The sequence below is a fragment of the Ictalurus furcatus genome, chromosome 4 (assembly GCF_023375685.1).
Source record: "Ictalurus furcatus strain D&B chromosome 4, Billie_1.0, whole genome shotgun sequence".
Lineage (NCBI taxonomy): Eukaryota > Metazoa > Chordata > Actinopteri > Siluriformes > Ictaluridae > Ictalurus > Ictalurus furcatus.
This window is the reverse complement of record NC_071258.1, coordinates 33,804,907-33,827,586: the sequence shown is the minus strand read 5'-3', so window position 1 is coordinate 33,827,586 and position 22,680 is coordinate 33,804,907. Positions and strand designations below refer to the sequence as shown.

The 22,680-nt window shown below is 48.2% G+C and overlaps 1 protein-coding gene across 1 annotated transcript in view; it reads left to right on the top strand.

Moving 5' to 3' along the window:
* Positions 1–22,680, top strand: part of pepd (peptidase D) — a 58,465-nt gene that overhangs the window by 1,747 nt on the left and 34,038 nt on the right. Inside the window, exons 2-8 of the mRNA XM_053623709.1 lie at positions 616–802; positions 2,481–2,608; positions 3,775–3,838; positions 12,518–12,565; positions 13,765–13,826; positions 14,665–14,709; positions 19,379–19,454. Coding sequence (XP_053479684.1) covers positions 616–802; positions 2,481–2,608; positions 3,775–3,838; positions 12,518–12,565; positions 13,765–13,826; positions 14,665–14,709; positions 19,379–19,454 — 610 coding nt within the window. The remainder of the gene's footprint in view (positions 1–615; positions 803–2,480; positions 2,609–3,774; positions 3,839–12,517; positions 12,566–13,764; positions 13,827–14,664; positions 14,710–19,378; positions 19,455–22,680) is intronic.

Below are 22,680 nucleotides of genomic sequence, written 5' to 3'. Positions count from 1 at the left end.
ACTCGGCGTCTTTTTGTAATTTTGCTGTAATCAGGCGTTTTGATAGATGCGTGCAAACGTGCACACACACTTCTGTAAAGAACGATGAATAGGAATAGATTAACAAAAATTTCTCTACTTGCGTCAAATCTCATTCATTTTCCACTTGGAACACTTGGAGATTCAGTGTGGCGGGATATATGTAACGTAACGTGATATATAGTAAGATCTATTATTAATACGGAAAGAATAAAACACGCCGTGTTGTGCTGTTATAGGAAAATAATCAGTGATGAAGCAGGTGATTATTTTCCTGTAACGCCACATCACGAAGTGTTTTATTCCTCTTATATCGCAGGAATTTGCCAAACGAAGACAATTTTTATTTCTTTATTTATTAAAGAATCACACCGTACATTTGATCCGTTTATAGTTAGTGGAACGTCTGCAGGACAGATTAGTTCACGGTTTCGCAAACTGACCCCACGTAGGATCGCTTGATTTACAAAAAAACGCTGTTGTGCTCCTTGTGTCTTGTGTGTCTTTGTGATGTTTGAACAGCTCGGGAGCTTTGCTGTATGGGACAAAGACTTGAACTTGAGCTTGATATGTGTAATTCTGATGTGTGTGTTGCAGGAAGGCAGTGTACTGGTTGGGGAAGGACACTCTGAGGGTGTCGGCTGCGTTGTTTACAGAGAACCGGCGTCGTCTTTGTGTGGCTCTGAAGGCCAGAGACGCGCTGCAGCCCAACTCTGTGGTTGTGCTGCAGGGAGGAGAACAGAAGCAGAGATACTGCACCGACACGGACGAGCTCTTCCGACAGGTGACGTGAAAACACTCGGAAATTTCTCTGTACGACTAACGGTTTATAATCCGGAACGGTCCGGACTCCATTTTGAGGTTTGTGTTTTTTTCCCCCCTGAAAATTCAGCCGCGCTCTTTGCGACCGCTGGTTTGAAAAGACGCGAAGGTTGGAAGCACGTGTAGTAGACTTCTCACGCCATCCTTCCTCAGAGTCAGACTCGGGTAGGAGGCGTGGCCTAAAGTGCAGAGGCGGGAAAATGGAGTTCACACATTGGCTAAACTAACCTTTTAGCTTTGTGTTAAACCAAAAGTGTGTGTGTGTGTGTGAATTCTGAGCCGCATGCCTTCGGTACTAATTTCCTTCATAATTCCTCATTGCGTAAAAAGCGGCCTTGGCAGGTTTCACTGCGAATTCGTCCGTGATCTGGAAACGAGAGAACGTGGACTCGAGGCCGCGAGCCTCACCGCACGAGTGCGCGTAGGGAACGCTCTCCACTTTGCTTTGCGTAATCGCTCATGAAACATTAACAGCGCCAGAGAAATCTGGGACAGTGTGTTTTCTTTATCTGCTGACGTGAGCTCGGATTTCTGATTAAGATCGCCGTGAACGGGACGGATATCTGATCCCGTGCACCTGCGCCGACGTTCGTTTTTATTATTGAATCAGGACTGAGGTTCATCCGAGGTCCGAAGTCGATCTGGGAGTGGTTATTAGATTGCGCTGAAACAGCGAGTAGTAATAACTAGACAGCAGTTTTCATTCGGCTTCGTATAACCGAGCATCCTGGGCATTTTGGAATGAATAAATTAAAGAATTTAACATAACATACGTTAAATACCACAGTGATGTTCACGTCTCGATTCTGATTGGTCAGAAGTCTGTGTACATCTCTGTACGTCTGCTTCCTTCCAAGCGTTATATTTCTTCGTAACATCTCGATACGCATTTAACGACGGGATCAGATGAAACCACGGTTATAAGATTATACTGTAGACGCTCTGAGCTGAGCAGTCGAAGGTTAACGTGCACCTTTTACGGTTTTTCAGATATTCCCCTCCATGTAGTGTGTTATATACGTATCTGTCTGTGAATGTAAAAAAAGCCTGCAAAGTTTCAAAAACCCAAGCGCACGACAAACGGAGTTATCGACTCCTAAAATAAGGAGTCGATTCTATTCTGAACAGCTGAATCGACTCGTTAGTGATTCCAGACTTTACTTCCTGTACTAACCTGTACGTAGGTTTATAACAAAAAAGCCCCGCCTGTGGTCTTCATCACCTGCTCGCTGACAGCGGTAGACCACTCACGACAGACTGGGACGTCTGACCAATCAGAGCAGAGTATGCTCTCTGAAAGGAGGAGTTTAGAACGAATCATTTAGAACGGATCATTGAACGAGTCGAAAAAAGGTAACGCTGATGTTACTAATTACTATAATTTATTACTAATAATAGTAATGGCGAAGCTTGAAAGCCGTAAACTCGCGAAGCTTCTGATCAGTAGCAGAGAACCTGAACCACTGAGCCGGCATTTTAGTGTAGAAGGAAGACTTGGAGAAGAATTGGATCTGAAAGCCGTTGAGAGGGGATTAAAGAAGCAGAGATGAATCGAGATCTCGATTTTATTACCGAATGAACAGCTGTGTAATGTGACACATTGAATGACTGTGCGACTCTTGTCTTGTCCCACTGTACAGGAGTCGTTCTTTCACTGGACGTTCGGAGTGATCGAGGCGGACTGCTATGGCGCCATCGACGTCGACTCGGGCAGATCCATCCTCTTCGTGCCCAAACTGCCCGAAAGCTACGCCACCTGGATGGGAAAGTGAGTCTCACAGCAGCTTTTCACTAAAACACACACATTGTTTTTATACACTCTGATGGCTTTTCCAGTTCGGTGTACACGATTTTATACATGATCGGGAAAACCTTTCAATATTAGAGGTACCCTTAGAGGAAGCCCCAAGAGGCCGAGCGTTGTTGTTGTTGTTGTTGTTGTTATTCTTTTCCTTTCTTGTTTTCTCGTGTACTCGACATAACAACGCGCTGGTGATGCACGGAACTGTTAGGTCTTCATGGTTTTATTGTATTTTTGACCTGTTGCTATAGCAACAATGGAGACCCGTGATAATGACGTTAAAGCAGACCCTAGTCTAGTCCTGGCCTTTAAAACCCACACGGTGAATGTTTTTTTTTTTTGGAGAGAGGGGAGGTGATGTGAGGGAGGTAATCCTGCTGAAAGTGGTTTTTGAAGTCGAAGAGCTGGAGATGAAGTCATGGACAGGTTAAAGTTTGTTGCTGGAAGGCGAGAATTTCCATCAGTAAGTCCATCAGTATTTAAACTGCTGCATCTGTGAAATGACTCGCTTTAAATTCGCCTCGCCTCGCCTCGGATTTATCCCGATTCCACCTGAGCAGCTGTCGGATCTGCTACCGCAGAAGACCCGAGAGTGCCTTTGATTCATCCTATACACCTTTCAGCCATAACATTAAAACCATCTGCGTGATATTGTGTAGGTCCTCCTCCCCTTGTGCCACCAAAACGGCTCTGACCCGTCGAGGCACGGACTCCACAAGACCTCTGAAGGTGTGCTGTGGTGTCTGGCACCAAGACGTTAGCAGCAGATCCTTTAAGTCCTGTAAGTTGTGAGGTGGAGCCTCCATGGATCGGGTTTGTTTGTCCAATACGTCCCACAGACGCTCAATCGGATTGGGATCTGGGGAATTTAAAGGCCGAGTCAACACCTTGAACTCTTTGTCACGTTCCTCAAACCGTTCCTGGACCATTAGGGAATTCCTAAGGGGTGTACACGGTCTGCGACAATGTTTAGGTAGGTGGTACGTGTCAAGGTAACATCCACATGAATGCCAGGACCTGAGGTTTCCCAGCAGAACATCACACTGCCTCTACGCTCGCCGCCTTCTTCTTCTTAGTCATGATGTCTGTGTGTGTGTGTGTGTGTGTGTGTGTGTGTGTGTGTGTTTCGACAGGATCCACCCACCTGAACACTTCAAGGAGAAGTACGCGGTGGATGAAGTGCACTACACAAGTGATGTGAGTGAGACAGCGTTTTTATCCAAACTATTACCATGTGAAGGTTTCTTCTTCCCTGTTCTAACCTGAATGCTGTGACTGGACTAAAAGGCGCTGCCCCATGGTACATGGGAACGAGCTGTTACTATAGAAACGATAACGTATTCGAACGGGCGCATTAATATCAACCTTCGGTGTAAACCTGCCAAAGCTGCTGTTACAGAAAACTAATCAACACCTTCTGACCAATCACAATCCAGAACTGGAAAGCACGGCGGTTAAGCTAGGAGGAAACTTCACGATCTTCATGGCGTAGAGGTGAACTGAAGTGTCACGGAGAGGAACGTGTAGCTGAAGGTCTCGCTGTGAACCCCCTGCGTGACCTCTGTCTCGCTGAAAGACAATCCCGTGACCTCGGGTCCTGAGGGTACAGAGCGCGCATGTTAATGAAGACTCGGCTGTTAGGATCGCAGTGACAGGAAGTCAGAGCTCTGTCACCTCCTCAGGATGAGTGTTCAGCGTATACGCCGGGGGCAGGTCACTGCGTACGCGGTGATAAACAAACACACACATACGCACACACACACACACACAGATACTCAGCATGTTATGTGCCTGTTCCTCAGATTATGGGCTTTAAGACGTGTGCAAAATTCACGTTTAAAATTGACCACACCCTGTCAAATGCAAGCCACGCCTCCTCACATGCATGCCACACCCTGGTACACATATGCCTTGTCATGCCTCCTCACACACCACACCCTGCCACACATATACCACGCCTCCTCACACCTCCTAACACACACCACGCCTCCTCATACTTCTTCACACACACCTCACCCCATTACACGCATGCCTCGTCATGCCTCCTCACACGCACACCACGCCCTGTCACACATACGCCACGCCTCCTCACACCTCCTCACACACACGCCATGCTTCCTCACTTGCACACAACGCCCTGTCACACATATGCCACGCCTCCTCACACCTCCTCACACACATGCCATGCCTCCTGACACGCACGCCACACCCTATCACACACATGCCACACCTCCTCGCATATATCCCACACCTCCTCACACACATGCCATGCTTCCTCACATGCGCACCACTCCCTGTCACACACGTGCCACGCCTCCTCATACCTCCATGCACATATGCAACACCTCCTCACACACCCTGTCACAGGTACACCACGCCTCCTCACACCTCCTCACACAGATGCCATGCTTCCTCACATGCACACAACGCCCTGTCACACATATGACACGCCTCCTCACACCATCTCACACACATGCCACACCTCCTGACACGCACACCACACCTCCTCACACACGCCACACCCTATCACACATATGCCACACCTCCTCACACATATGCCACACCTCCTCACATATATGCCACGCCTCCTCACACATATGCCACGCCTCCTCACACCTCCTCACACACATGCCATGCCTCCTGACACGCACGCCACACCCTATCACACACATGCCACACCTCCTCGCATATATCCCACACCTCCTCACACACATGCCATGCTTCCTCACATGCGCACCACTCCCTGTCACACACGTGCCACGCCTCCTCATACCTCCATGCACATATGCAACACCTCCTCACACACCCTGTCACAGGTACACCACGCCTCCTCACACCTCCTCACACAGATGCCATGCTTCCTCACATGCACACAACGCCCTGTCACACATATGACACGCCTCCTCACACCATCTCACACACATGCCACACCTCCTGACACGCACACCACACCTCCTCACACACGCCACACCCTATCACACATATGCCACACCTCCTCACACATATGCCACACCTCCTCACATATATGCCACGCCTCCTCACACATATGCCACGCCTCCTCACACCTCCTCACACACATGCCATGCCTCCTGACACGCACGCCACACCCTATCACACACATGCCACACCTCCTCGCATATATCCCACACCTCCTCACACACATGCCATGCTTCCTCACATGCGCACCACTCCCTGTCACACACATGCCACGCCTCCTCATACCTCCATGCACATATGCAACACCTCCTCACACACCCTGTCACAGGTACACCACGCCTCCTCACACCTCCTCACACACATGCCATGCTTCCTCACATGCACACCACACCCTGTCACACATATGACACGCCTCCTCACACGAATGCCACGCCCTCTCACACGCACTCCACACCCTGTCACACATATGCCACGCCTCCTCACGCACGCAGTCCGTGTTTTATTGGATCTGTGCGATGTTTTGATCACGCTTCATGTTTTCCGTGCATACAAGTGGACGTCTGTCGCATTTCACTTAATCTCACCACGTTTGAAGTTTTATGACACACGTGCACGTGCCATATTTCCTTCACTGCGTACACTCCGTGCCATCACGATGGCTTGTGATGCAGGTGAAGCTCTCACGCTGTCTGTATTGGAGGAACTTGTAGAGGAATCTTCAGTGTTAATGGATTGTGAGATGTTTTATATAGAGGACAGGTGAAGACGCTCGGTTTCTGCATGCTGTCTGTGTTTGACCTGTGTGTCCCGCTCTCCAGCTGGCAGCAGGTCACGCTGTGTGTGTGTGTGTGTGTGTGTGTGTGTGTGTGTGTGTGTGCATGCACCTGGTTGAATGACTGGGGCTCCTGCTGCACTCCAGCGTTTCTGACCTGTGCTTGAGCCACCACGCTGCGCCGTGTGATCAATACAGCTGCTGTGTGAATGTAAATCAGACGTGTGTGTGTGTGTGTGTGTGTGTATTACTCTGTATCTCTCTCTTTATCTGTCTCTGTCTTTCTATCTGTATCTGTCTCTCTGTCTAGCAGTCTCTCTCTCTGTCTGTCTGCCTCTCTTTGTTTGTCTAACTCTCTAGCACTCTTTCTTTCTATTTTTTTTTCTGTTTGCCCATGTGTCTCTCTCTCTCTATCTGTCTCTCTGTTTGGCGCTCTGTCTTCCTTTCTATCTAGCACTCTTTTTGTCTTTATCAGTGTCTTTCTCCAGAATGCAGTTCTGTCTCTCTCTCTCTGTTTCTCTCTTTCTGTCTCTACGTTTCATCGCTCTACATCATGACGTATGATGTGAGGAAACTCGAACTCGGACGGTGTCCAGTCTTACCAGTCGCAAGCTGCCGGCTGTCTCACTGCGCCGTGATGAGTTCAGACTGATGATCTCTCCGTTCCAGTCGTACTCGAGTGTAAAGGTGACCAGCGCTCTTCTATTCCTCTCCATTCCTTCTCGTCTGTGCGAAAAGGCATTTTTCAGCTTATTTTATTTTATTTTTTTTTAACATCAGAGTACTGAGCATCGAACATCAGGCGATATTTTATACCGAAGTGCTGTAATGTTACCATGACGACAAAGCAGATATTCAAGCGAACAAAGAGAAGGGATTTCTTCACTTCTGTATAAAAAAAAGTACCAGAAAGTGAGTTGAGGTCCGACTCCATCTACTGCCATAAACTCACAATTAACGGTGGACGACACGACAGAAATATCCCACAAATACTTTATCGTTTCTATAGTAACGGCTCATTCACAGGGACTTGTACGGGGGATGCTCTAGGTTTATTTAACATTTACAGAAGGAGTCTCCAGTGCGAGAGAACGACTGTTTATAGCTGCTCTAATATAAGTGACTACAGGAACTAACTACAGAAAGTATAACGTGTCGTTCTTTAATAATAAAAAAATACATTTGTTAGTGTTTGGCAGATTGCTGTGGTAGAAGAGGAATAAAACACTTGGGGATGCTGTTGTGGGAAAATAATCAGCTTCAGCATGGTAAAACCACTCCATTGTTGATTTTCTTCCTCTAACTGCGCAACACTGAGTGTGTTATTGTGTTCAGAGAGTCCTTTATCTCTCTAGTTCAAATGTGTGTGAGAGAACACACACACACACACACACACACACACGCACACACACACAGACGTTGTCTAGTCCCTTCTCTAACTCACACTTTTTCTCCCTCTTCTGCTCTCTCTCTCTCTCTCTCTCTCTCTCTCTCCCCCTCTCTCCTCTGTGTGTGTGTGTGTGTGTGTGTGTGTGTGTGTGTGTGTGTGTTACCCACTGGGAGTTGAGAGAGTTGGGATGATAATTAAAGTTTATTTGGAGCGAGTGTGCAGTGTGTTCATTAACACATGTCAGACGCTCAGTCTGTTCTTTTTATCGTCTGTTAACTCGTATTAACAGTTTAATAGAACACTGTGTCGGCGTTGAAGACGGCGAGATGTGAAAATATTTCATTTTCCCAAATTATACAAGTTAAAAATTCAGAATTTGTTTAAGGTGAGGCTGACAGGCACAGAGGCCACGCCTCCTTTACTAAAACTTACAGGCACAGAGGCCACGCCTCCTTTACTAAAACTTACAGGCACAGAGGCCACGCCTCCTTTACTAAAACTTACAGGCACAGAGGCCACGCCTCCTTTACTAAAACTTACAGGCACAGAGGCCACGCCTGCTTTACTAAAACTTACAGGCACAGAGGCCACGCCTCCTTTACTAAAACTTACAGGCACAGAGGCCACACCTCCTTTACTTACACTGACAGGCACAGAGGCCACGCCTTCTTTACTAAAACTTACAGGCACAGAGGCCACGCCTCCTTTACTAAAACTTACAGGCACAGAGGCCACGCCTTCTTTACTTGCAATGACAGGCACAGAGGCCACGCCTCCTTTACTAAAACTTACAGGCACATAGGCCACGCCTTCTTTACTAAAACTTACAGGCACAGAGGCCACGCCTCCTTTACTTGCACTGACAGGCACAGAGGCCATGCCTCCTTTACTAAAAATTACAGGCACATAGGCCACGCCTCCTTTACTAAAACTTACAGGCACATAGGCCACGCCTTCTTTACTAAAACTTACAGGCACAGAGGCCACACCTCCTTTACTTACACTGACAGGCACAGAGGCCACGCCTTCTTTACTAAAACTTACAGGCACAGAGGCCACGCCTTCTTTACTAAAACTTACAGGCACAGAGGCCACGCCTCCTTTACTAAAACTTACAGGCACAGAGGCCACGCCTCCTTTACTAAAACTTACAGGCACATAGGCCATGCCTCCTTTACTAAAACTTACAGGCACATAGGCCACGCCTCCTTTACTAAAACTTACAGGCACAGAGGCCACGCCTCCTTTACTTACACTGACAGGCACAGAGGCCACGCCTCCTTTACTAAAACTTACAGGCACATAGGCCATGCCTTCTTTACTAAAACGTACAGGCACAGAGGCCACGCCTCCTTTACTTGCACTGACAGGCAGAGAGGCCACGCCTCCTTTACTAAAACTTACAGGCACAGAGGCCACGCCTCCTTTACTTGCACTGACAGGCACAGAGGCCACGCCTCCTTTACTTGCACTGACAGGCACATAGGCCACGCCTGCTTTACTTGCACTGACAGGCACAGAGGCCACGCCTCCTTTCCTTACACTGACAGGCACAGAGGCCACGCCTCCTTCATTAGAGTGATGGTTGTAATAAGTCTAATTTTCCATATTTAATCCTATTCCATGTGCAGCATGAATCCAGAAAGGAAACCCGGTGATCAGGTTCCAGCCGTCTCGCTCCCCGAGCGTCATTTATTCAGTTTGGTTTCTTGGAATTGAGCGTTTTTCCTGTCATTAATCTTGATTATCTATAGTACGAGTGAAAAAGGTAATAATTAAAGATACACAAGTGGATTTTTCTGGAGAAACGTTCACTGGAGCTGAATTTTTGTTAGAAAATTTCTGCTCAGATTTAAAAAGTCATTTTTCAACAGAGCCCGCGGCTCCCATTTCCATTTTACTGATTAAGACTCTCTGAAACTTTTTCACTCATGGAAAGTGAAGTAATGAGCTGACAAGATAAGAATTAGGAACTAAATTACTAAAGTGGAATCATTTTGTTATGGTTCGAGTGAAGAGAAGCTTCGCTGCTGCTGATCTGAGAAGTTCTCCTCCTCTTCACTCGCCAGTAAACGGCCAAAAGCTGGTGATGTTTCTCTAAAGGTTTATATTAATGTGCTTGTTCTAATACGTTATCGTTTCTATAGTAACGGCTCATTCACAGGGCAGAAAAACAGCCCCAAAACATTAAAGATCCACCTCCATATGTAACCGTGGGCATGAGGTACTTTTCCATATGTCTACCTCTCTGTGTGCTCCAGAACCACCTCTGGTGTTTATTACCAAAAAGCTCTATTTTGGTTTGACCGTAGAACCCGAGCCCATTTGAAGTTCCAGTCGTGTCTGCACACTGAAGACGCTCGAGTTTGTTTCTGGATGAGAGTAGAGGCTTTTTTCTTGAAACCCTTCAAACAACTTGTGGTGATGGAGGTGACTTCAGATTGTAGTTTTGGAGACTTTCTGACCCCAAGACGCAACTAACTTCTGCAGTTCTCCAGCTGTGATCCTTGGAGATGTTTTAACCACTCGACCCATCCTCTTCACAGTGCGTTGAGACGATATAGGCACACGTCCAATTCCAGGTCGATTCATAACATTTCCAGTGGACTGGAACGTCTTAATTATTGCCCTGATGGTGGAAATGGGCGTTTTCAATGCTTGTGCTATTTTCTTATAGCCACGCCCCATTGTGTGAAGCTCAACAACCTTTTGCCGCACATCACAGCTATATTCCTCGCTCTTACCCATCGTTATGGATGACTAAGGGGATTTGTCCTATGTGTTACCTCACATTTATACCCCTGTGAAACAGGAAGTCACGGTTGAACAACTTCCTGTACCCAGGAAATTTTAAATATTAATGGGAATATACTTCAAATGTATTTTTCTCATATGAATTCATAGGGGTGCCAATAATTGTTGCACGCCTATATTTAACGAAGATATTTTGGGGGTATAAACCTGTGTTGTGTTTGCGATTGTGATATCGTGCCAGTATTATTGGAGCGCACTGTGAACAGATGAATAAAATGAGTAAGCATTGGCGTGGAGAAGTTTTCTTAAAGTTAAGGAGATGTTTATTCAACACTGGTGGAAGGAGTCTCCAGTGTCGGCGCTTTGTAACAGTCAGAGGTGAAGCTGTAAGTTTTAAACGACATCTTTAGGAGTTCTGTACACCAGTTAAACTGAACGGATTAACGAGTTGTGAGAGTGATCTCACTCCGTATCTCAGCTCACATATTTTGATGCGAGTCTAAATCGTGGTTATCCCCCTGTTTGATTGATTGCTCCTTTAAAGGCGGTCAGAGCGTCACCGCTTTCGCATTGTTCCCAGCGTGTTTGTAATTTGTCTGGGTACGGGACATTAAGTCCGCATCATCAGGGCTCCGTGTTACATTAATCTGGTGCTCTGTGTGTGTGTGTGAGTGTGTGTGTGTGTGTGAGTGTGTGTGAGTGTGTGTGGATTTATTAACTCCAGAGTAAGAGCCACTGTAGGCTTTGTGTGTTTAAAAGGCCGAGCTGGCTGTTCTGTTTGCTGTTTCATGATGAACAGAACCAGATTCTGCAGTTTAGGACCCGAGAACAGCTTTTTGTCTATTTAATCAAATTATTTTCCATTCTGAGTCTCTCTCTCTCTCTCTCTCTCTCTCTCTCTCTCTCTCTCTCTCTCCCTCCCACTCTCCCCCCCTCTCTCTCTCCCTCTCTCTGCCCCGCTCTCTCTCTCTCTCTCTCCCTCCCACTCTCCCCTCTCCCCCCCTCTCTCCCTCCCACTCTCTCCCCCTCTCTCTCTCTCTCCCTCCCACTCTCCCCCCCTCTCTCCCTCCCTCCCACTCTCCCCCCCCTCTCTCCCTCCCACTCTCCCCCCCTCTCTCCCCCCCTCTCTCTCTCCCACTCTCTCCCCCTCTCTCTCTCTCTCTCTCTCTCTTTCTCTCTCTCTCTCTCTCTCCCTCTCCCTCCCTCCCACTCTCTCCCCCTCTCTCTCTCTTCCTCTCTCTGTTTCTCTCTCTCTCTCCCTCTCTTTCTCCCTCTTTTTTGCTCTCTCCCTCTCTCTCTCCCTCTCCCACTCGCTCTCTCTCCCTCTCTTTCTCCCTCTCTTTTGCTCTCTCCCTCTCTCTCCCTCTCTCCCACTCTCCCCCCTCCCCCCTCTCTCCCTCTCCCACTCTCTCCCCCTCTCTCTCTCTCTTCCTTGCTCTGTTTCTCTCTCTATCTCTCTCCCTCACTTTCTCCCTCTCTTTTACTCTCTCTCTCTCTCCCCCTCTCCCACTCTCTCCCCTCTCTCTCTCTCTCCCTCTCTTTCTCCCTCTCTTTTGCTCTCTCCCTCTCTCTCTCTTCCTCTCTCTGTTTCTCTCTCTCTTTCTCCCTCTCTTTTGCTCTCTCTCTCTCTCCCTCTCTCTCTCTCTCCCTCCCTCTCTCTCTCTCTCTCTCTCTCTCCCTCTCTTTCTCCCTCTCTTTTGCTCTCTCTCTCTCTCCCTCTCTCTCTCTCTCCCTCCCTCTCTCTCTCTCTCTCTCTCTCTCTCCCTCTCTTTCTCCCTCTCTTTTGCTCTCTCTCTCTCTCTCTCCCTCTCTCTCTCTCTCTCTGTTATTTGGGATTTCTGCCTAATTGCTTGCCATTTTTAAATGTTTGCGGTCTGCAGGAACAGACAGTGACGGACGTCATCGGATTGACCTTTAATCGGAGAAGGTCCTTTCAGTGTCTCCGACTCCAGAAGTGATGTGTGAGATCTCAGAATCTTCTGACTGAATATTAACCTCACGTGAACCTCATGTGTGTCCACAGATTGCCGAGATCCTGGCCAAGACCAGACCCTCTGTCCTCCTCACGCTGGTAAATCCCACCATTCTCATTCCTCTGTTTAGTAGAACAAGACTCTGACCTTTTAAACAGCCGTGGTGACGTTACACCGAGCGAACAGCGGACTGATGTGGAATCGTATTCGCAGTGTAGCGACGCCTTCAGTAAAATACCACCGCAGTATCATCGTTGTAGCATCGTGAAGCCACTCAATCCTAAACCATGCACCCCACCCCGGAGAAACACAGAGCAATTCAGTTTTACATCTTACCCGTTGTTTAGTTCCTTCTTAACCTTTCTGTATTAACAACGACGGTACATCTGCTTTCACATCGAATTTAATACCAGTGTTGAAACTAGCTTGACGTGAATTAATGCAGTCTATCCACGTGTTTCCATAGCAACCACTTGCAGTGCTGGTAAATTGCTAAATGATTGTGGTACAAGAGAAATAATGAGTTCAGGACGTGCTGTTACAGTAAAATAATCACCGTTAGTGTGTTACAGTAACTCCGCTGCACTGTCGATTATTTTCCAATCACAGCAGGGCATGGAGAGTTCTAGACGCGATTTCATCCAGATTTCCACCGTTCAGTTGTTCCTCCTGTACTGAGTTTACTTCGCTGTGATGCGCCTCTGTAAAACACACACACACACTCTCACACACACACACACACACACTCTCTCTCTCACTCACACACACACACACACATACACTAATAATAATGCACTGAGAATAAGCTCCATTCTCAGTTGAGAAGATTGATGTCCACTTTGACAGAATGGATGTGACCTACAAATCTCTGTCTGCCTCAAGGCCGTACATTTCCCACGCTTTCTAACATGAATAGCTCCAATTTAGCACTAAACCGTCATTCTGCACCATCAACATCAACGTCCCGGCTCCGGCGTCTCCCGCACACTCAGAACGAACGAGGGAACGCTCCTTTTCTCCGTCTGATCAGACGGATTGGATTCAATTGAGGGGTTTACTACAGCAATAATGGGTTTGGATAATGAGGCACTTGAACGTAGCCTTGAGAGTCTCTCATTCGTGCTCCTCCTCACATTCTGTTACTCTCTCTCTCCCTCTCTCTCTCTCTCTCTCCCTCTCTCTCTCCCCCTCTCTCTCTCTCTCTCACTCTCTCTCTCCCTCTCTCTCCCCCCCTCTCTCTCTCCCTCTCTCTCTCTCTCCCCCTCTCTCTCTCTCTCTCTCTCTCTCTCTCATACAGCGAGGCTTGAACACCGACAGTGGCAGTATCTCCCGTGAAGCGTCCTTTGAAGGAATCAGTCGGTGAGTTTCTAAAACAGAAGTGAAGTGCTGCAGTGGAAGAAATAAACGACAGCCTCTCGTTATTCCGAGAGATCGGTTCGTTATCGGGAGAAGAGTAGGGCCGAGATGTTTCCTCCTAATCTCAAGATGGGGATGTTTTTACACATTGTTCACGCTGTTTATTTCCAGTGGTTTTCCTGAGAGGTTTTAACACAACAGTAAATACACCACATTCCTCCTGTCTCCTGGAGAGCGGGCGAGTTTGAACGAATGAATGAATGATCTGGAACAGAGCCGCGTGAAGAGTTTAGAAAGTCATTCAGGAGACTTCTGTGAGACTAATAGATTCACCTGATAAGGGCTTTCTATTTCAGCGGTTATCTCCACACGTAGACGCTTTACAGATCTTCCGCGGGTCTTTTCTCTGATGTCGGACAGATTCAGAAGATGAAACGGCCATAATGTCTGGAAATGAATCTGCAGTTCAGTGAATCGGTAGATCTATGAGACAGAATTGGAGGAGAACGTTCCAGAGGCTTTGATTGAAGACGGATCGCTCGGCTCTCGCCGGCGTTTCACGTGAAGAAGCAGACGTTCTTAAATCCGGGATCCTGATTACTCGTTTTTAACGCGATCGTTTTCATCATCACGTTCTAATCAACATGGTTTCCTCATCACACTAAAAGACAGGGAAATGAAACCTTCTAATAAAGCCGTAACGTCTTCCAGAGTGTGTTTCTGATCATCTCTTATTTGATACTGGAGATGTGGAAGAATGATTATTTGGGGGGTTTTTCTGCTGTTTCTTCTTGATGTCTCTCAGTGACGCTGTTTAAGTGGATTATTTTTTCTCTTTCAGCTTCCAAGTGAACAACTCGCTCCTGCATCCCGTTATGGTGGAATGGTAAGATTTTCTTGACACGTGACACGTGAGTTCTGTTCTCTGTCTCAGGTCTCGTTCATCAAAGCGTGTGTAGAACAGTCCTGTGTGTAAGACCTGCCCGCGTGCGCGCGTCACATTTATCACGTGTACAGCGAGTGTCGATAAACTGCTCTGTTCGTACACAACCACACACGTTTACGTCAAGAAACGCCCCCAAATCGCCATACATGGTCAACGGCTTCCCTTTAAAAGTGTGAATGGGCGGCTGCGTGTGCGCATTCTCCTGCCATAATTACATGTAGAAAACATGCGACGTCGTTACTGAGCTCTTAGTCTGTTGGGGAATTTTTAGACCTCCGAAAATAGAAACCCAGAGAAGTGTACCGTGACGTAATTAATCACGGTATGGATATTATACAGTCGCGTCGCCCGGCTCTAACCTTCAGTCGATCTATGCAGGTTTTATTTTCAGACGTCTGTGGTGTATTTGGTGGACGTGCGGTGTGATGAAAGTCGGTCGGTGACATTAGGATCGTTTTGGTGTTGAAATTCCTAATATGGTGAGACTCTGACATGATCTGATGTTCAACTGACTTTAAATTGACGCTCAGCTTCAGCTAATAATGCGACAGCAGAACGGAGAAGACGGGACGGACGGTTTGAGAGTCACTGATGAAATGATTCGGATATTTTCATCGGCTCATCAGACACGCCGTCCGTCTTTTTCGCACCGCTGTGATCGTCTTCTCTTGGATGTAGCCTGTAATCTGAAACGATGATCCAGCTGCGCTTTAAATTCCGATTAACCACGTCAGAAGATGTTCGGGAATCGGATCAGGGAACTTGCCACGCTCGTTTTTTTTTTTCTTTTTTTTGTGAGACTTTGATAAAAAGTCGAAACGTAGACGGCTCGGCTTGCTTCCTTGGCGAGCGGAACGTCTTTAATCAGGGATGGTGAGGCTTACTGCGTGTCGGCGTCTTTTTTCTGATGAACTCCGTCTCATCAGCACACAAAAGATATGCAAATGAAGTATTCGAATAAAGCTTTAGCATGTTCTGCTGCTTTGATGCTGGTCGTGTTCTATAAAACGTGTTTGCGCTGAGGGGAGAAATGAAGTTGGGTGGCCAGCGCAGAGCCTGAGCGAAGTTTCTGAACACGCTGTGTAAACAACGCTTTACCCGGGCGTCTCAGATGTCAACACGTAAAGCTTTCCGAGCGTATCTGACTATCTAAACCGCCTCGCACGTATTTCCCACGCTGCTAATTTGGAGCCGAGACGCTCTGTTCTACCCGAGACCGAGCCCAGAAGACGTCAACAAGCACACAAACACGAGCAGCCTCTCCCCAGATAATTCTGCAGAAGCTTTCCACGACAGGACTCTCGTTCTTTCTCTCCCTCTCTCCCTCTTTCATTTCCTCTCTGTGTCAGAGTAATGGGTTGCGTGCCCGGCTGGCTGCTCTCTGCATTACTCTCGCTCTCGTTCAGCGCCCGGAAGGACGCGGCTTCATTACAGCTGCACTCAGCCCACACCTTCCTTCCATCCCTCCTTCTCTCCATCCCTCCTTCACTTCCCTGCATCCCTCCTTCACTTCCCTACATCAGCACTCAGACGGACTTTCCTTCACTCATACCAACACCTCACGCTTTAACATTTCAGTTCACTTTTTGAAAACTTTTTTTCCCGTTACAGAGCTTCAGACATGTCGAATGTTTTAATATAATATGCCGTGTAAACAGCAAAAGAACGGCACCAGGTGCGGATCTTAACTATCTTACATGGCGGTTACGGCCTGTCTGGCTTTGATCACAGATGAGATGTACATGCTTTGATTTGAGGAGCTGTGGTTAAATTGATCAATAAAAAAATCAGGCGTTATAAAACTGACGTCTCACTTTTCTGAACTCTTTGGATTCTTGTCATTATATCATTTATATTACACCAGGGCGCTGCAGAATTCTCCATTCTGATTGGTCAGATGATTGCTGATTACACCTCTGACAGTAGCGCAAAAAAGAAAAAAAATAGTACAGGGAAAGTTAAATCCGTTAAGCTCCTTCGTAAAGTTTCGGAAGCGCTGTCTGAACCAAGCTCTTCCTGAGGGCGTCTCACAGATTCCTCCTGAACCTCACAAGAAATGTCAAGAAATTGTAGATTTCAAGTGTTCAGGATTCAGCTGGTTCCTTCTCCGTCTGGTTCAGTTCTAGGCTGTCCAAGTGAGACCCTCCACGGCCGTCTTTAGGGTATCCGTGTGGTACCATCCACAGCAACCTTGTGGCAGTATGTAGGCTAGCCATGTGGCGCCGTCCTCAGCAGCAGTGAGTGATTTTCAGGTGAAGGAATCTCCAAGCAGAAGCAGAAGTAGAGCAGCGGGATGGGTCAGGCAGGTCCGGAGAGCACAAGCCGTCAGGATCAACAGCACCTCATCAGGCGGCAAGAGTAATGCGTGGCGAGAGAGAGAGAGAGAGAGAGAGACTTGGGGGTGAAAAGAGATTATTAGGTATGCTCTTGTCCTGTAGCGGTTTAAGAGGAGGTACAGTGTGTGTGCAGAGTGTAGGCAGGGACTCCGGCAGTTTGTCGCTATGACAACATAAGAGGCAGCAGGTAACACAAACATGAGGGCTCCCTGAGACATAAAACGGCCAGCCAGTCCACCGTCAACAAACCTGAGTGAGCATGTGTCAGTGCAGGGGTGACAGCATCCAAATATCTCTCCGCCCGTGAACTCTCCGGATCTGCGCCTTTAGCTATTAATAAAAAGTTTGACTAAACAAACAGGTTTTCAGTCTGGACTTTTCTTTAAAACCTGAACACCAGTTGGAAGGCCGTTCCATAGCTGAGGGTTTTTTAGGGAAAAGCTCCATCCCCTGCTGTACTGTACTGTACTGTACTGTTCTAGTCATTATTCTAGGTACTAACAAAGAGCCTGCACCTTTGATCAAAGCAGACTTGGTGGATCCTAAAAGACCATGAGTTCACTCCGGTACTGCGGTGCGAGACCATTTCAGTCATTAGTAGTGTTTTATAATCAACAAATACTGTATTTTATTCATATATTCATTTATAACGGAATATTATTTGGGAGCCAGTGCAGTGTGGATGGGACAGGCGTGATGTCTTCTGCTCAGTGTAAATGTATAAAGAATCGGATGTAGCTAAATGTCAGTACACATTAAATTATATGTGTTAAAGTACTTCGCTAATCATACAGCACATAAAGAAACTGTTGCACACGGCTGTGTGTGTGTGTGTGTGTGTAGATTCACTCCCATGGTTTACATGGTGCTATTTCTGCAACCTTATTAGTGCTTTATGACACGTTCACATTCAGTCATTGTAAGTGACGTGCGTATACGCACACACACACACACACACACACGCACACACGCACACACACACCACTCTCCCGTGTCTCGGATTCGAAGTGCATCATTAGTGACTGAATAAGTTCAGGAATAGAAAGGTTGGAATAGAAACAGCTCCGGTGTTGTGCGTTTGTGTTTTTTGTCGTTTTTTATGCACTGAGTAACTTTTTTTTTTGTTCCTGTGTTAACGGTGTAAAAGAGTCTCACATTTCCTCCATCACAGGCTTTAGAGAAAGCTAAAAATAAACCCTACACGTCTGGAGATAATTTAAGAGCTCACGGCTCGGCTCTTCGAGCTGTCGGATATTTAACAAAGTGAAAATCACAGCGTGATAATGTTTTATCCCCAGATGCTACAGATGTTTTCGGTTACGTCTGCGTCGTTGGAAATCACGTGCACTCTCTGTTTTGTTTTGCTCTTTCGTAAGCTTTTATCGTCAGGTTGATGTTCGTGTAGAATCACTTCTTCAGTTGTTTCCTTCACACTCGCGCTTCAGGTTTCTTTAAATCTTTAAAGCTAACTTGGTGAGTCCAAGCTAATCTGTGGAGCAGAAGGTAGCCTAGTGAGTGAAAGCTAACTGTCGGCTGTCTCAAACTTGGAGTCTTTAACAGAGGGAGGTCAGTCAGGAATGCTCATTAGAATATTAGGCCACACCCACCCAGCTTTCAGATCGGATTCATCAGCGAGTTCATCTGTTTAGGATTTATTTTCGTATGAACTTTGATGCAGTTTTATACGTTTCACCTCATGCAGAATTTTTTATATTTTACACCATTTTTACTGGGTCTCTCTCTCTGCCTGTCTCTCTCTCTGCCTGTCTCTCTCTCTGCCTGTCTCTCTCTCTGCCTGTCTCTGTCTGTCTCTCTCTCTGCCTGTCTGTCTCTCTGCCTGTCTCTGTCTGTCTCTCTCTCTGCCTGTTTCTCTCTGCCTGTTTCTCTCTGTCTGTCTCTCTGCCTGTCTCTCTCTCTGCCTGTCTCTCTCTCTGCCTGTCTGTCTCTCTGCCTGTCTCTGTCTGTCTCTCTCTCTGCCTGTCTGTCTCTCTGCCTGTCTCTGTCTGTCTCTCTCTCTGCCTGTTTCTCTCTGCCTGTTTCTCTCTGTCTGTCTCTCTCTCTGCCTGTCTCTCTCTCTGCCTGTCTCTCTCTCTGTCTGTCTCTCTCTCTGCCTCTCTCTCTCTGCCTGTCTCTCTCTGTCTGTCTCTCTCTCTCTTTCTCTCTCTGTCTGTATCCCTTTCTGCCGGTCTCTCTCTCTGTCTGTCTCTATGTCAATCTGTCTCTCTGCCTGTCTATCTTTCTCTGTCTTTCTCTCTCTGTCTGTCTCTCTGCAGTCGTCTGAGTAAGACAGATATGGAGTTGGAGGTTCTGCGCTACACAAACCGCATTTCCAGTGAAGCTCACAAAGAGGTACGTGTGTGTGTGTGTGTGTGTGTGTGTGTGTGTTCAGGTTTTTTAAGGCCACAGGGAGATGAACTCCAAGCGTTTTCATGTACAGACTCAGGATATATAAGGCTCTGGTCAGTAAGTGGTGATGGGGAGTTGGGGTGTGGCGATGGGATGTCGGGGTGTGGCGATGGGGAGTCGGGGTGTGGCGATGGGGAGTCGGGGTGTGGCGATGGGGAGTCAGGGTGAAGTCAGGGTGTGGCGATGGGGAGTCGGGGTGTGACGATGGGAAGTCAGGGTGTGGCGATGGGAAGTCAGGGTGTGGCGATGGGGAGTCAGGGTGTGGCGATGGGGAGTCAGGGTGTGGCGATGGGGAGTCAGGGTGTGGCGATGGGGAGTCAGGGTGAAGTCAGGGTGTGGCGATGGGGAGTCAGGGTGTGGCGATGGGGAGTCAGGGTGTGGCGATGGGAAGTCAGGGTGTGGCGATGGGGAGTCAGGGTGTGGCGATGGGGAGTCAGGGTGAAGTCAGGGTGTGGCGATGGGAAGTCAGGGTGTGGCGATGGGGAGTCAGGGTGTGGCGATGGGGAGTCAGGGTGTGGCGATGGGGAGTCAGGGTGAAGTCAGGGTGTGGCGATGGGGAGTCAGGGTGAAGTCAGGGTGTGGCGATGGGGAGTCAGGGTGTGGCGATGGGGAGTCAGGGTGTGGCGATGGGGAGTCAGGGTGAAGTCAGGGTGTGGCGATGGGGAGTCAGGGTGAAGTCAGGGTGTGGCGATGGGGAGTCAGGGTGTGGCGATGGGGAGTCAGGGTGAAGTCAGGGTGTGGCGATGGGGAGTCAGGGTGTGGCGATGGGGAGTTGGGGTGTGGCGATGGGAAGTCAGGGTGTCAGGGTGTGGTGATGGGAAGTCGGGGTGTGGCGATGGGAAGTCGGGGTGTGAAGATGGGAAGTCAGGGTGTGGCGATGGGAAGTCAGGGTGTGAAGATGGGAAGTCAGGGTGTGGTGCTGCAGGCCGACTGAACATCACATCCAACACTGTTTTACATAAAACATCATTCTTTAGAGGTCAACGTGTAAAATCTTTCCATATCAAACACGGATCCTTCCAGCAACACGAGCAGAATCGATTGACCTTCAGATCAAGGCTTCGTGTCCTCTGTGTTTCCTCTGGAGCTGAACCTGAAGAGCAGAGAGAGGAGCTGAGATAAACCCTTCAGAGTTTTAGACTTTTCTGATCATGAGAAAAAGAAAATGGGATTAAAGGGTTGTTGTTTTTCCTAACTGACCTTGCAGAGATTTCATAATCCTCGAAAAGGATGATCACCATTGTTATTATTCGTACTATTACTATTCTCTCTGTCTCTCTCTCTCTCTCTGTCTCTCTCTCTGTCTCTCTCTCACTCACTCACCACCTCTCTCCCTCTCTCTCTCTCACTCACCACCTCTCTCTCTCTCACTCACTCACCACCTCTCTCTCTCTCTCTCTCTCACTCACTCACCACCTCTCTCCCTCTCTCTCACTCACTCACCACCTCTCTCTCTCTCACTCACTCACCACCTCTCTCCCTCTCACTCACTCACCACCTCTCTCTCTCTCACTCACTCACCACCTCTCTCCCTCTCACTCACTCACCACCTCTCTCTCTCTCACTCACTCACCACCTCTCTCCCTCTCTCTCTCTCACTCACTCACCACCTCTCTCCCTCTCACTCACTCACCACCTCTCTCTCTCTCACTCACTCACCACCTCTCTCCCTCTCTCCCTCTCACTCACTCACCACCTCTCTCTCTCTCACTCACTCACCACCTCTCTCCCTCTCTCTCTCTCACTCACTCACCACCTCTCTCCCTCTCTCTCTCTCACTCACCACCTCTCTCTCTCTCTCTCACTCACCACCTCTCTCTCTCTCACTCACTCACCACCTCTCTCCCTCTCTCTCTCTCTCTCTCACCACCTCTCTCTCTCTCACTCACTCACCACCTCTCTCCCTCTCTCTCTCTCACTCACTCACCACCTCTCTCCCTCTCTCTCTCTCACTCACTCACCACCTCTCTCCCTCTCTCTCTCTCACTCACCACCTCTCTCTCTCTCACTCACTCACCACCTCTCTCCCTCTCTCTCTCTCTCTCTCACCACCTCTCTCTCTCTCTCTCACTCACTCACCACCTCTCTCTCTCTCACTCACTCACCACCTCTCTCTCTCTCTCTCACTCACCACCTCTCTCCCTCTCTCTCTCTCACTCACCACCTCTCTCTCTCTCTCTCACTCACTCACCACCTCTCTCCCTCTCACTCACTCACCACCTCTCTCCCTCTCTCTCTCTCACTCACCACCTCTCTCTCTCTCTCACTCACTCACCACCTCTCTCTCTCTCACTCACCACCTCTCTCTCTCTCTCTCACTCACTCACCACCTCTCTCTCTCTCACTCACCACCTCTCTCTCTCTCTCTCTCTCACTCACCACCTCTCTCTCTCTCTCTCTCACTCACCACCTCTCTCCCTCTCTCTCTCTCACTCACCACCTCTCTCTGTCTCACTCTCTCTCACTCACCACCCCTCTCTCTCTCTCTCTCTCTCTGTCTCACTCACCACCTCTCTCTCTCTCTCTCTCTCACTCACTCACCACCTCTCTCTCTCTCTCTCTCTCACTCACTCACCACCCCTCTCTCTCTCTCTCTCTCTCTCTCTCTCTCACACTCACCACCTCTCTCTCTCTCTCTCTCTCTCTCTCTCTCTCTCTCCCTCTCACTCACCGTCACACTCTCTCACACTCTCTCTCACTCACCACCTCTCTCTTTTGCTCTCTCTCTCTCTCACTCACCACCTCTCTCTTTTGCTCTCTCTCTCTCTCTCACTCACCACCTCTCTCTGTCTCTCTCTCACTCGGAACCTCTCTCTCTCACTCACCACCTCTCTCTTTCGCTCTCCCTCTCTCTCTCTCACTCACCACCTCTCTCTTTTGCTCTCTCTCTCTCTCTCACTCACCACCTCTCTCTGTCTCTCTCTCACTCGGAACCTCTCTCTCTCACTCACCACCTCTCTCTTTCGCTCTCCCTCTCTCTCTCTCACTCACCACCTCTCTCTTTCGCTCTCCCTCTCTCTCCCTCTCACTCACCGCTTCTCTCTTTCTCTCACTCACTCTCTCTCTACATATCGGTGTCTCTCTCAATCTCTCTGCATCTCTCTCTTTGTCTCTTTCACCCTCTGTCTCTCTCTCTCTCCATCCATCTGTCTTTCTCAGTCTCTCTGTG